This window comes from Pteropus medius, unplaced genomic scaffold, assembly GCF_902729225.1.
Source record: "Pteropus medius unplaced genomic scaffold, Ma_sr-lr_union100, whole genome shotgun sequence".
Classification (NCBI taxonomy): domain Eukaryota; kingdom Metazoa; phylum Chordata; class Mammalia; order Chiroptera; family Pteropodidae; genus Pteropus; species Pteropus medius.
In genome coordinates this window covers 20,732,550-20,748,589 of record NW_024354500.1, presented here as the reverse complement: position 1 = coordinate 20,748,589, position 16,040 = coordinate 20,732,550, and the positions used below count along the sequence as shown (strand labels likewise).

General features: G+C 32.3%; 1 protein-coding gene across 3 annotated transcripts in view; it reads left to right on the top strand.

Moving 5' to 3' along the window:
- The window catches only part of SMAP1 (small ArfGAP 1), a 123,146-nt gene that overhangs the window by 29,618 nt on the left and 77,488 nt on the right, over positions 1-16,040 (top strand). For all 3 annotated transcript variants that reach the window (XM_039853234.1, XM_039853236.1, XM_039853235.1), the window contains exon 2: positions 3,827-3,960. In XM_039853234.1, the coding sequence (XP_039709168.1) occupies positions 3,827-3,960 (134 nt within the window). The remainder of the gene's footprint in view (positions 1-3,826; positions 3,961-16,040) is intronic.

Genomic DNA, 16,040 nt, shown 5'->3' with positions numbered 1-16,040 from the left:
AAATCTCCATTTGTATTTGACTTATGGGTCCCTTAGCAGATATTTTGAGGGGAATCATTCTATTTTGAGAACAGAAAATCCAAGCTGCACTTGGATTGCATTGCAAATCTTTTGTTTTCACATTGTGCTTTTGACTCACTGCCTTTTTGGAAATTGTTTTTTAAGGAAAGTTAAGATACACTTGTTTTGCAGACCAATATAGAAACTTTTCTAGAAAAAGAAAGAAATAATTTCTTATGACAATAATTTGTACTTGTTATTACTTTAAAACTTTCAAAATATTTTTTAAAAATTTTCAATTATAGTTAACATTTTATATTACTTTATGTTTTATATGCAACATAAAGGTTAGACATTTACATAATTTATGAAGTGATCCCTACTGATAAGTCCAGTACCCACCTGGTGTACCATACCTGGTTATTACAGTATTATTGCTGTACTTTATATCTCTGTGACTGTTTTGTAATCACCAGTTTGTACTTCTTAATCCCTTTGCGTTTTTTCACCCACCCTCCCCAGCCCCACTCCCATCTGACAACCATCAGTTTGTTCTCTGTATCTGCAAGTCTATTTCTGTTTTGTTTGTTTGTTTTCTAGAGTCCACATATATGTGAAATCATATGGTATTTGTCTTTCTCTGTCTAACTTATTTCAGTTAGCATCCATGTTGTTGCAGATGGCAAGATTTCATTCCTTTTTATGGCATTTTCTTTATCCATTCACCTTTCTATAGACACATAGATTGCTTTCATATCTTGGCTATTGTAAATAATGCTGCAGTGAACATAGGGGTGCATATATCTTTTCCAATTAGTGTTTTGGATTTCTTTGGATAAATACCCAGAAATGAAATTGCTGGGTCATGAGGTAGTTCCATTTTTAATTTTTTAAGGAACCTCCATACTGTTTGCCATAGCAGCTGTACCAATTTGCAGTCCCACCAACAGTGCAGAAGTGTTTCCTCTTTTCCACATCCTCTCCAACACTTGTTCGATTTATTGATGATAGTCATTCTGACAGGTGTGAGGTGATATCTCATTCTGGTTTTTAATTTGCCTTTCTCTGATGATAAGTGACACCGAGTATCTTCTTATATGTCTTTTGGCCATCTGTATGTCCTCTTTGGAGAAATGTCTGTTCAGGTCCTCTGCCCATTTTTTAATCAGGTGGCTTGTTTTTTGAGTGTTAAGTTGTATGATATCCTTCTGTGTTTTGGATATTAACTTCCTTCTTTATTTTTTATTTTTATTTTTTTAATTGAAGAAATTATTTTAATTTTTTCTCCATCTACTGCCCTCTCCCCCTCACCCCTCCTCTCTAGTAGATATTAACCCTTTTTTAGATATATCATTGGTGAATATCTTCTCCCATTCAGTAGGTTGTCTTTTCATTTTCTTGATGGCTTCCTTTGCTGTAGTCCCATTTGTTTATTTTTTTCTTTTGCTTCTCTTGCCGAGGAGATAAATCAGAAAAATTACTAAGAGTGATGTCAGAATTGACTTCCTATGTTTTCTTTTAGGAATTTTATGGTTTCAGGTCTTACATTTAAGTCTTTAATCCATTTTGAGTTTATTCTAGTATATGGTGTAAAGCGATTTTAGATCTGTGTGTGTGTGTGTGTGTGTGTGTGTGTGTGTGTGTGTGTGTGTATCCAGTTTTCTCAATAGCATTTATTGAATAGACTGTCTCTACTTCATTGTATATTCTTGCCTCCCTTGTCACAGATTAATTGACCATATAGTTGTGGGTTTATTTCTGGGCTCTCCATTCTGCTTCATGATCTGCATGTCTGTTTTTATACCAAGATCATAATGTTTTGATTTCTGTAACCTCGTAGTATAGTTTGATATCAGGTAGTGTGATACCTCCAACTTTGTTCTTCTTTCTCAAGATTTCTGTGGCTATTTTGGGGTCTTCTATGGTTCCCTGTCAATTTTAGAATTATTCTAGTTCTGTGAAAAATGTCATTGGTATTTTGATAGAGATTGTATTGAATCTGTAGATGGCTTTGCATTGTATAAACATTTTAATGATGTTAATTCTATCCATGAGCATGGCTTTTGCTTCCATTTATTTGTGTCTTCTTCATGTTCTTTCTTCAGTGTCTTATAATTTTCTGAGTACAGGTCTTTTATTTCCTTAGTTAAATTTATTCTAGAGTTCTTTTTTTGATGCAATTATAAATGGGAGTCTTTTTGGTAGAATCTCTAGGGTTGTCTACATATAGTATTATGTCACCTGCAAGTAAAGACAGTTTACTTCTTCCTTTCCAATTTAGATGCCTTTTCTTTTTCTTGTCTGATTGTTGTGGCTAGGACTTCCCAAAATGTTTTCTATACAAGTCTCACCTAAGTAACGAGTACAGCCAATCCTAATTCCATTTAACAAGTGAGAACTTTGTTGCTCAGTTTGCTACTGGCTCAGTGTAATTTATACAGCTCAAAAGTGGCAACGTAGTTGACAGTACATTTTTTTTTTTGGCTTCTGATTCATCTTGACACTTGTAGCAATCAAACAAATATTTAAATAGAGCATGTCCCAGATATTTGTTGGTTTTTAGGTGTAATTTCTAAATTTAAAAGCAGGACATTTTGGCATAAATTTTGTATATGCATACCCTACCACCTAAGGAATGAGGTGGGGGATAATTTTACTGCATTATAATTACTGGCTTCAGTGTTATTTTGTAGATTGATGCTCACCTTTAGATAAAAAGTATGCACCTAAAACAGAAGCCTAAAATTTAAAAAAAGTTGATTTTTATTGCTATCTCTTACTGTATATATGTTTTTATAATCAAATGATTTAGTTAGATCATTTGATTATAAAAACATATATACAGTAAATCAGTTAGATATAAGTGTCTGAATATTTGACATAATTCCCAGATATTACTTTTATTTTTTCATTGTTACTTTAATTATGCAAGCAATATGTGAAAAATAATAACATTCAAAATTATCAAGAAAAAATATTCGAAGGTATGAAGAATATAATACAGCTAAGGCTCTTACATACTTATGTGAGGTTCTCCACAGCATTTTTCAGAATTTTTTGACCATGACCCAAAGTACTAACATTTTCTAGCACACTTTAGTTCATTTGTTAAATTTCTTAATCTCAGGGTTGTATTTGAGTTTAATCTGATCTAAGGCTTCTTGAGGCAGTCTTTGTTGTTTCTCATCTTTGCCAACACTTAATAGATTTAAAAATTTTTCAATGTGTCGAACGTAAAATGAGGGTCGTTATAGCTTTACAGGGCATTTTCCCTAATTACCAGTGAGATTGTGTATGTTTTTATATGTTTATTGGCTATATATTTCTTCTTCTGTGAATTACCCATTTATACCTTTTTGCCCATTTTTTAAATAGGTTGGTTGTCTATTTCTTACTAACATCTACTTTTCATTTTTAAGACTTTCTTTGATTTTTATTTGTTGGTAATCTTTAAACTACACTGCACATTTAGTAAAGAACTTATTTTTTATTGTAATTTTATACTACTGGTTCACATATGCCGAGTGAAAAAACTTCACATAAATTAATTTTAAATTCTTAGATTTCGGAGAAGTTTTCTAGGAAAGCAAAATTAGTAAACTCATTAAGGTTCTTCTTGCAGGTTGATTTATAATGTTTCAGCACAGCCAAGACACGTGTCTTCTTAGCAAGCTGCTACTAGTGCCATTTGAAAATTTAAGCGTGTAAATTTTGTAAGCATCCATTATAATAGTATAAAAAATGAGAATGATGTTTAATTTGTGTGTTGTCATGATATTGATTGTAGTTTTTAATACTTGGCTTTTTTTTTCTTCTCCTTAATTAGGTCCCCGATGGGCTTCCTGGAATATCGGTGTATTTATTTGCATCAGATGTGCTGGAATTCACAGAAATCTTGGAGTTCATATATCCAGGGTCAAGTCAGTCAACCTAGACCAATGGACACCAGAACAGATACAGGTAAACATATCCATACTGAAAAATTATTAAAAATGTTTAAAATAAATTTAAAATCTTTAACCTTTTTTGCACCGGGGATTGATATTGAAAAGGAGTATGTTAAAATGGTATGTGCCTCATATAAAATTTGTGTATTCTTTGAATTGTAAATAGCAGTGTTTATTTCTTCTTGGGTCTATAGTAAAGTCAGATTTTAATCTATTTTTATCTAAAATGTTGATTTTTGAAGTATTTAAAAAATTAATTCCTTTTTCTTGCACTGATGGAATTTGCCAGTAAAATTCCATAGTTTCTTTTGTTTTGTGGTCAGTAGAGGGAGCCTGGATAAAGATAAAGAATAAACTACCTCTCATCTAAAAACTAACTTTCAAGATTTTCTTTCTGTACAGAGATGCTCTTGATTTGCAGGCAAGGCCTAATATTTGGAAGAAAGTCAAGCTTGCAAATGTTCTAATGACTAATTTGGACTTGTCTTGAAGGTTTTAGCTTTGTTAGAGATAGATTTGTAATTTTAAGCGTTTGCCATTTTTCCAGTATGACAATTTTAAATTCTCAAAACTCATGCTTTCTAACCTTTAAGGTTGACACTAATGTAAAAACGATTATTACTACTGGTTTTATTTTATAATTCACAGTGAAATTACACTACTTTTTCTTATGCCCTTTTCAGAGAACTTTTAGTTAGTACGTAAGCTAAATATGCAAATATATATAGTTGAACCTAATGATATTACAATCAGAAAAAACAAAAATAACACAAAAATTGATGAGATGTGAGAGTAAGAGTAGAAAGAATAGAATAGAATTCTGAGGGGAGCAGGTCATCAAAAAAGATATATAGATTTGGTTAAAGAAACTAAAACTTCTATACGGAGGACATATTTATACCAAAAAATTCTAGATGGAGCAAATAATTTTAAGTATTGTTAAAAATTAAACTTCAAAAATACTCAGAAGAAAATAGAGTAGAAATCTTCAGGTTATAAAGACGAGCATAATTTATTTCATTCAGTTTTAAATAAATTTTTGAGCTTTTTCCTGACTAGGGCGTAAAAGGAAATATGATACTTTATTCTCAAGATCCTTGTTATATCAAGGAAGCAGAGCATTTTATTATAAGGCAGTGTTCTTAATATCATCTCTGTAGTAACTGTGGTAGCAAATTTCAGGATGTCGTTTCTTAAGTTGTCTTCAAGAAAATGTGAAGTGTAGCTTGAAAATGTAACTTGGCATTTGTAATGGATTATGTAAGTACAAACATTCAGAACCCAAAGTGTATTTTCTTTTTAATGATTTATTCTAAACTAAGGAAAAAATGTGCAATCCCTGGACAATTCATTTCTTGAGAAATATTATTTTTCTCAACTAGACTGTTGAAAGGAGTTGAACAGCAGGTTATTTGAGGTGGGCATCTGTACTTTTCTTATAGCTTAGATCAGAACTTCCCAGGGGGCTGCATTTTACTGGTTTTCTGTGGAATAGTTTGCAGGTACATAGTAAGATACTACTGTGTTATTAAAAATGTGAGGATTTTGAAAACAATTGTTAACTGATAGCTTTTGAAATTGTATTTGAACACTATTTGTATGGTTCCAACTAACAACTTCCTGAAATGAGAATTGTTTTGGAATGCAAAACTTTTGATTAGTACTTGTCACCAGAGAATTCTCTGCATAGCTCCATATACCACAGAGCTCCTCTTCCAGGTTTTCCTGGACGCACTCACTTAAAAAAACCACATGAGTAGACAGTCAAGTTTTACTTAAAAAAAATAGACACAGATGCACCATCCAGTATTCTTATAGTAGGCTTTGTGAGTAATCACAAGGAAGCCAGAGCTGTTCTTTAAAAATCATTCTGGGACTATTGTGCAATATAAATCAGCATGTAAATGGTGAAGACCCCAAGATTCCATACTACAGAACACAACCTTTATTTTAGCCTAGAAAACTTCAAGGGAACTGATTCTAGAGAGGCAGTAGAACAAAGTGATTAAGAAAGTTAAGTTGTCCCTAGAGTCAGACTGCCAGACCTAGACCTGGGTGGTTACAAGTGGATACTTGACTTCACATGCCTCAGTTTTTTCATTTGTGCAGTGAAAATAATAATAGTGCCTACTTCTGTAGATTGCTGTAAGGATCAAATAACTTAATATGGATAAAGTGTTGAGAACAGTACCTAGCACATTTTAAACACTCAATAATATTAGCTTGTCAGTTATTAGTATTAGTCCAGTTTTTCATTTTATGAGACCCTCAGTATTGCTGCCTTGAATATCTTTCTGATCTTAAGCAGTTTCTGGTGAATCTACTATGATAAATTGGTTGCTAAATGTACTACTGAGTAAATAAACAAATTGATTAATTGTGTGATATTATTGAGTATAAATCAATTACTTTTTAAGAATATTTGTGAAAAACAATTAGTTCATTTTTAGTAGTGTTGGATGTTAAGGCATTTTGAGATGAATAGTTAGGTAATCATATCAGTTGTCTATTGAGGTTGCTCCTTATTCAAATTTAAGCATATCTTGTTTCCTGAGGTGGTAGATATGTTCCGTATAATCCAGCTCTGTGCTTTGGCATTCTGTCTATTTGCTTTTATAAAATTGATGTATAATAACAAAGAGAAAAATTTACAAACATAAGTGAGTTTTATGTGTCTTGGCAGATGTCTATACTGTGTCACCAACACCCCATTCAAGATAATGCAGAGCATTTCCATCACCCTAGAAAGTTTCTTTGTGCCAGTTTCTAGTCAGGTATTCCAGGGGCAACCACTGCACTGATTTTTATACCCTTTGGTTACTATACATTGGAATGTTTATCTTTCGGAGTTCATTCTTATTAACTCTGACTCAACTCAAATTAGAGAAGGTAAAGATCACAATGTGATTTAGTGTTCCTTATTCATATGGTATTTTATAAGAATTCCTTTGATATAAAAAGTATTTGAGTAGTATTTATTTATAGAGAGAAATACTTTCACTGCATAAATTCTACCCTACATCTTCCCCTCCTGCCACCCCACATATCATGAAAATCATGTTTCTAATTTTTAAAGACCATACTCAGTTTTTTAGATCTTTTATTAGTGAACATGGAAATGTGATTTAATCTCTGAGTCCAGTCAAGCTATTAAAAAAAATGTTTGTTTTTTTTTTTATGTGACTATGTAAAATGTATTTTTTGCCTCAAGCTTTCTTATCAGCTGGTATATGTCTACCATATTTATATCAATTGTGAATGTGAGAGTTAGTTTTTAGGGCATCTGCTATATTATAGCTGTGTTAGAATTGCTGTATGCTTGTTTTTAAAAGAAAATAGTTTGCCTACCAAAACTTACTTTGATTTTTGTTAGCATAAAAATAGAGCTACTTAAATTTTAATCAATATTCTTTTTTAAAATGTGATTCATGCTCAGATTAGATGTCTTTGATATCGGATTTGTTGTCAGGTACTTCTCAATTTTTTGGAAAGGACCAGTTTTTTAATACTTTTATAAATACTGTAGCTTTTATTTTTTATTTTGTACTGGTTCATTAACCTCAAGTATTATTTTTAATTTTTACCCTTTATTTAAAAATTCTTAATCATTTTTCATTGTGTGCATTGAAGGAGTTAAAATGAAGAATACTTATTTTTATCATAGAGAAAACATTACTTGTACTCTCAAGTTTCTTAGCTCACTTTCTACAGAGGCTTGTAAGTTGTGCTGCCTAATAAAACATCTTTGTAAGACTTTGTCCATATTGCAACATATATTCCATATATTTGATATTTATGTTTATAACTTTCAGACTACTTTTAATACTTTGTGTATCTATAAATCTTTAATCTTCTCTCACAGATTCTTTTATTGCTTACTGGTGTCATTTACTGATGAGGTACTTTGTATTTTCTTGGGGACACTAAAGCCATGCAACTAAAATTTTTTCATGTATAAAATATATCTTGGAGAACTTTACATTCGAAATTGTCCAGTTTCCAGGCATATGATTTATCCTTCGTTAACTTGCCTTAAACATTTTATAGGCATTTCCACTCCCTCTTTTCATATCTTTACCATTTTTACTTTAGCTTTGACTACATTTTGGTCTAGAAGGAAAGTTTTTAAACCCAGCTCTTTTCACATCGTTATTTACTCTTATAACAAAAGAATAGCTTTCTTCCCTCTCATTTTCTGTCAGACCCAACCTCTGAATGTTTCTGCTTAGACTCCCTGCTTTTTATTCTTTTTCTTCTTCTTCTTTTTTTTTTTTTAGGGGCAGAGTAGAAGAAGGTACTGGCTGCTAGTTTCTCTGCTTTATTTTCATTCTTTCCCACCTAATCAAAAAATTTATATTCACTTAGAGGCATCTTTAAATTCTTTTTTCTTTGAAACATGTTGCCTTACCCTCCCCCTTCCCTAAAAAAGTCCCCCTCATACCCTTGTTCTCCTAACATACATCCCTTGACGCTGCTATACTCTACTATTTCTTTGTTTGCTCATTCAGCCAGCGAGTCCTCCCAACTGTGCCAGCCACTAGTCTTATGGGGACTAGCTCTTAATCTTCCTTTAGCAGTTGAATTTCTTGAGCAATTTTCATCTCTTTACCTTATTTTTACAATTACTTATTTCTTTTCCCATCCTCCCGCTAAGTTTTCACTCACAAAGATCACTACTTATCCCTAATGGACAAATCCAACTCTTCATCCTCCTCCTTGATCTTCCTGCTTCACTTGACACTAACCACTGCCTTCTTGTGTCTTTGTAAAAGAAGCTAAAGTTACTGTGCCACATTACTTTGTTGCTTTATTTAGTATCTGAATATTTTACTATTTCTGTTTCTACTTTTCCCTCCTACTGGATATTTTCTATAGTTTTATCTTTAGCCCTTTGCTCCTTTGTTTTTCTCCATAGGAAAACTCATTTATTCTCATGGATTCAGCTAGGATGGGTGGGGATTGGAGAAATGGGGGTGGGTGTGTGTGTGTGTGTGTGTTTTCCTTCTCTTTCCAGTAGTGACTTCTACAATGAGTTTTAGTTCTTTTTTAGATTGCCTATTGGAGGCCTTTGTTGTTCATTTTTCATTCTTAGGAAACATTGGATATCCTTGGCATGAAGTAATTGGTAATTTTTTCAAGCATCCATTTTAATTGTACATTCTATGAGGCTGGAGTTAGGTTGTTTGATTCCATGACACTGGAATTTTAACATGGTCTTACATTATCTACTTATCTTTGTATGTTCAGTAACTTTTGTGAAATAATTAAAAATCTTGATGCTTTATGAAAAATGCTTCACAACGAAGCAAAGGAAACTAGCTGTTAATACAATGATAGAGGTTAAGAGAAAAGAATACATATGACCAGGCATAGATTTTGTTTTTTGTCAGATAACATTATGCATTTGAGTATAGAATAGAATGCCAGAGTTGACCATTGCTTTATAGCAGTATCAACAAAACCTCTATATGTTCCATATAAAAACAGGAAAAAAGGATTTATGAAATTGTTTTAGTGTTTCAGTGTGGGAAATTCTGGCTACAGTCACGGTTATTAATGTGTAGCATTTGTAAATTTTAAGAATGGTAAATGTCTGTTTACCTGAAACTTGACATATCTTTTTTAAAAATAATTATCTGGTTGTTCAGACTGGCTTTTTTTCTTAGTTAATATCATTGTTCCAGTTAATCTTAAAGTTTGTGGTGTTCAGTGGTTCTTTCTTTCTTGTACCCCTATATTCCGTCAGTTCTTTTGTTCCTTCTGTTGCTTTCCATTCTCATTTTTTGCACCATATCTAAGGCATTAGTTTCTTCCTGATCTTCCTATTCTTACTTCTCCATCTATTTTACACACCATATCTAGAATAATCTGCCTGGAACCCTGCTTTGACAATTGTACCTTGCTCCTAGGGATTTGCATTGGCTCAACTCTGAGACTCATAAAAGTACTAATTTTCTTAAATTCGTAGTCAGGTGCTTCATCCTGTGACTTAGACCTTACTCCAGATGCTTTACAATAGATCGCTTTGGCTGAGAGACAGCTTTTCCTATTGAAGCAATCTGATGATGTGTTCTTGTTTTTGTTTGTTTGTTTTTTGTTTTGTTTTGTTTCGATTTCGATTCTCCTTTTGTCTTTATTGGAAATTGTTTTTTGCATATTCCTTCTGTCAAGTCAGATTCTTCCCATTCTTTAATCTGAAATCCCTATTTTGATAAAAACTTCTGAGTATAGATTGTGCTTAATTATCTAGTAACACATTGTTATTTACCTTTGTGCATGTTTGTTGAGTTAACCGAATTGTAAGCTTCAAGTAGTTAGAAACTGTATTGCATGTGTATTTGTAGTCCTTGTGATGGGCTACCCATGTTGCTAGGAATACTCTGCTTTTTTTTAATGGCATGCTGAGAACAATCTTTGGTTTGATATAATTCTGTGAGATAATGCTTGCTGTCTTTAGCAATGAGGAGAATGGAGAAAGTGAAAAAAAAATCAAGCATTTCTCCTCAATTTATCCTATATTTTTATGTGGTGTCTTTTTTCATTTCTTGGTCTCTATCCTTTTCTCCTCATATTCCTATATACTTTGAAATTCAAAAATTCAGCAGTCATAAGGAATATAACTTAAGCTACTTTGTGGAAATTCCAGGGTAACATATGCACATACTAGAAAGGTGGTACTTTGTGGTATTTCAAACCATCTCAAACTGAAATTGAATGCCTTGGAAAGTAGTGAGTTTACCATTACTAGAATGGTTTGTGCAGAGCTGGACAGCCACTTGGAAATGTGTAGCTGGTATTCAAGTATTGAATGGAAAGGTAGTGAATACTTTGAATTACTCTGAAGTCTCTACAATTCTTGAAATTTCTTTGATTGTATGCTCAGTCCTCTTTGGTTACCACAGCAGTTCATAAACATTAGTATGTTACAGTTAGAGAGGTGATTCAACTTTTTCCAAATGTCAGATTTCACCTCATAGGATAAAAATTTCCTGTACTCTTGGATAATTCAGAAAAATGTGACAGTATTCTCAGTTTAAGTTAAAGACAGGCTCTAAAAAAATGTTTTGAACAAATATTTTTACTTTTTATATTTTCTTTCATAAGGAAAAAGAATTACTGGCTAAATGGGTTAGATTTCTATTATAACATTGTTATTCCTAGAAAAATCCGTAAGGTAACTTGTAGCCTTTAGTTTAATTTAGTAATAGATGTGTCATTGCATTTACCTGCTTGTCTTAATTTAAACTTTTGATCTTTCTTAGAAAACAATTTTTTTATAAGGAAGCTAAAATTATGGGTTTTCACTAATCTTCATCAGTAAGCTTTGCTATATTCTGTGGCCTCACCTTGAACTCCTAATCAATTAAGACCCGTACAGGGAAAATAGGCAAAGGAGAATTGATAGACACTTTAAATATTTCTCTGTAGCTAAAAAAGCAACTAAAATTACAGGTACTTATATTGGTGCCCATCTTTTGGTAAAATTGAGATCTAAAGGATTATGAGAGGTAGGGGATGGAAGTGGCTAAAATAGACTAAAGTTTTTTTCCTCTTCGAAAGCATATTTCAGATGAAGTTACGATAAATTTTATTCTTTAAAAATCACATATTAATTTTGTGAAATAAAATAGCTTTCAGTTGATAGGACAGCATTTCTGTGAGGTACCTCTTACATCTTTTAACAATAGAAAGCTGGAACTAGAATATTGACAGGCAATTGAAATGTAAATTTTCCATAAATCATGTAATTGTCCAGGTTTGTTTTGCTTGGAACAGGATCTAATAATGTATTGCATTGATGAAGGTGAGATAAGTTATTATGTTTTCTATGGGAGTTCTGCAGAGGAGAAAGATGCATTAAATAAAATATATTATTAAGATTATTTTTACCTGTTTTTTGTTTTTTTTTTAAAGAGGCTACTAGAAAATTTAAAGCAATATAATTGGCTCAAATTATTTTTTTGTTGCATAGCAGTTGTTTAGATATATCATAGTTATGTGTTTGCCTGTAGCCACTGTGGCCTTTTGCTTAATATTTTCATTGTATATCTTGGTATGCACTTTGAATATGTAGTTTCAAAAAATTTTTTTTTATTTCAGTGACTTTTTTAAAATTAGTTTTTTAGTATTCCTTTTTCTTTGAGTTTTCTTCTTTAGTGACTCTCTTACCCGTATGTTAGATCTTAATTTTCTAACTCCCATATTTGTCACTTTCTCTTAGATGCTTTTCGTGACTTTTTTTTTTAATTTTAAATATTTTTTTCTTTTGCCTCTCCAGTTTTCTTAGGCCATTATTGTGTTTATTTGTTCTCATGTTCCATTTTATTTCATATTCATTTCTAAAATATTTTTTCTAATTCTTTCCGAGATTTTAATTTTCAATGTTTTTAACTCCTGATTTAGTTGTTCTTTCATAACTTCACATGTCTTTTAACTCACATATTTTATATCTCGTACATGTCTTTTAGCTCTTTCTGAATTAGGCTATAGTTTCGATTTGTTTTCTGGGCATATTTGTTCTAGTGTGGTTTCATTATGGAGATGTTATTCTGCTTCTTATTCTCTTCTAATAACTTTGTATGAGATTTGATCTTTATTATTTTTATATGACATTATTTTTTCCATTACTTTTAAAAGGAATTGATATTCAAGATCACTTTTCTAACTTAGCAGACCTCTCTCTTCAGTTGTTTTCACATAATGTTCAAAAATAAGATCACTTATTTTCTAATATTTTCTTGCTCTGTTCTCCCACTTTTATCTGAACCTTTTCTTTCCTTTATCTACATTATTCTTGTCCTGCTTAATTTTGAATTATTTCCCAGTAGTTTCTTCTTAGTGTAGAGCCTTGTCCTGGAAGGGAAGCTTGGCGGTTACATTGTGAAAGTTCATAGGGGCCACGTGGTTTCCCCCCATTCTAAGCTTATTGTGGACCCTTTGCACTTGTTGAATTGGGTGAAAATCTTTTCAGTTTCATGTGCTTTCCTCAAATTGGTTTACTGTAAATCCCAGTTTGTCTCTCTTCACTATTTTATTATTTTGTTCGTAGATCGCCCAACTCCTCATTAGTTGCAGGCATCATGCAGATCCGAAGATCATTAGTGCTTTGATGGGATTTTGGATTTATGGTGAGACTTCATCACCAAGTTTTGTTGTAAATATTGTCCATCAGTTTTTGTTTTTTTCTAGTTATGTTTTTTTTGTGTGTGAGGAGCTTCTTGGGAGCTTTAAAAATTGTCACTGTTATTACAGAATTTTTATGACAAGTAATATTTAATAGAATAAAATTCTAGTTTAAAACTAGGAGAGCGCCATGATTTAATTACATTTAACCTATATGTGTTAGAACATTGTTTAATCTCTTTAGATTTTGAGCCTTAGATAAATTTTCATAGTGTCTTATTATAGAAATAGGCACATAATACGCTTTCAGTGCACAAATCTTGGTATACATTTATTCAAGAAAACCTAAGGTCAGGCAACTTTTTTCTTATTTTGTAGGAAGCATGCTCATTATAATTCCATCAGACTGACAGAATTTCTCAATCATGGCCTCATGTACATACTTAACTTTTTAAGACAATTTAGATTCAATTTATGCTAACCCCTTGCCATGATCATTAAATGTGTCCTTAAAGAAGAGCAGAGCAAGGGGGCAGCTTACAGTGTTGGGTTTATGTATTGTCTACATGTGCAAAGTAAGGTAAAGAAAGTAAGAAATTTGATACTGCCTATTAACAAAATTTAATCTGCGAAGTTCAATAAGAAGTTTTCATTTTTAAACAATCCATTTGGGAAAACATCACATTTATTTTGAATTTGAATTTGAATGTACAAGGTTGTGCCCTGCATTTTATTTCTCTTGATTTGTTAACCTTTTAAGGTTAAACTTTTTAAAAGGTCAGTAATAGTTTTTAGAATTCTCTTTTTCCTAGTAACTGGCTGTAGTTTTGAAGTCAAAGCAATGAAAAGCATTATAAGATGTTGCTTAGTGGAAGTCTTTCATTAATTAACTCTGTTATTTTTATACTGCCTAACTAGGTGGAACTGAGAGAGTATAACTAAAGGAATAATAACTTATTTGAAGATAAGGGCATACTTGTCCCTTTATAGAGTGCTATATTTGTTTGGAAATTGTTAGGTAGCAGTCAATGAATACCTGTATGAAGGGATCATCTGGAAACAATTATGATTAATTTCATTACACATGCTATTTTAAAGGTGTAATCACTTCTCTTCCCTGCATTATATGAGTATATAATGGTAGCAGGCATAGTCAAAGCACTGGCTTGGAACTCTATAGACCTGGGTTCTGGCTTTAAGTAACTTCTTGGTTCTAAGTAACTTCAAGTTACTTAATAGCAGCTCCTTTAAAAAAAAAAATACACACACACACACACACACACACATCTATATGTATGTCAGTATCTAGTGAGATAAATTCAAACATTTTTAAAATGTTTCATTGCTATTTTTATAGTGTCCTTTATTTGTTTATGAATGTCTAAAAACATACTGTGATGTGCAGAGGGCCTTTTAGGCCGAAAGATGGAGAAAACATGTTCTGTTTGAGAAAGTAAGGTACTTTTCTGTGAACAGAGCATTGGGTTCAGTTATGTGTGTCATGTGTGGTAAAGGTGAATCTTGCCGCTAGGGGCTGGCTTGGTCTTGATCCTAAGAGTGATAGGGAGTGGGGATAGAGACAAAGCAGAGAGTTCTTAAAATGTTATAATTTGAAGAGTGACATTTAATGTTATGTTCCTTTTAAGAACATAAATCTAAAAGGCTTGTTCCTTTGGTGGCTTAGGCATTGGATGACTGGATCTTGAACGACAGTAGTGGCAGTGGAGTTGATTATTGGGGGAAGCATACAGAAATATTAGAGTTAGAATCACTAAGATTTCTGACAGAGGAGGGAAGAGGCCATGATGACTCCTGAGCTGGGCCTTAAACACTTAGGCTGAAAGTAGTGGTTTATTCCTGGACTTCTAGTGCTATAAAATTCAGAGTAAGTACAGATGATAAAAGGCAGTAATATGAAACTTTTTCAACTTTGTTATAACAATTTTTATTTTTATTGCTTAAAAAATGCAGCCTCTGAATTTTAGCAATGAGTAAATGCTGCAACAGATAAATCAAGATCTGAAAATCACTAGACATTGTGAAAAATATGAAAACTGGTTGCTCTAATTACACATCATTTAAAATTCAAATTTTTAAATGTGTGGTTTACTTACTTTGTTCTTAAAAAGAATAGTTAAAACAGAAGAGAACAACTCCCCTAAAACACAATTTTATGAAAACTGAAGGAATGGACTCTGTATTAAATATTTCCAAAGAGTTCCTGAGACCAAAAATGGTGGCCCTTCTTTTCCAGCAGCTGGAATCCAAAAGATCTTGAAACCAGTCCTGAAAAGCTTGCTCCTATGCAAGAAATCCTGGTGGCTTTTGAAAGGAAGATAGAGAACTATTCTGGAAAATTTCAAGTGGTAGTAGAGGTGAGTCACTGACATGAAGAATTTATCCAGGGACTACAAATACTCATTTTCTTTTGTTAAAAACTAAGTTTTTCTTTTTTTAATATATGTTCAACTAAGGCAGTTTGAAAATCTTAGTCTTTATGTTATAAAAATTTGAATGAACAGAAAATAGAGCAAGTAGTGTTCTTTCTCCCACACAAAAAACGAATACATTGAAATTTTAAGAAGCAAAAACATTGAAATTTCAATGATGTAATCTTTAGCAGCAATACTATTTCTTTAAGATGACAATGATACTGGGAAAGATCTGGTAAATGCCATATGTATACTTAGAGTGTATTTTTTATGTAAGGTATACTTGGGTGAGATTTATCACAATGTATTAATTTGATTTGATTTATAACCTCTTTGATCAGAAGACTTTGTTCTCCTAGTAGAAGTGGGAGGATACCAGTGAGAGGAGGGTCTCCTTGCTCTGATTCACATACTCTTTGGATACCCTTCCTAAGCTACCTCCGGATAGTATTTTATTTAGAAACAGTATAGGATTAATATAGCCCCCTTGTTTTATTGTTTGAAGGAATGGGGAATAAATGTACATGGTACAGACTTT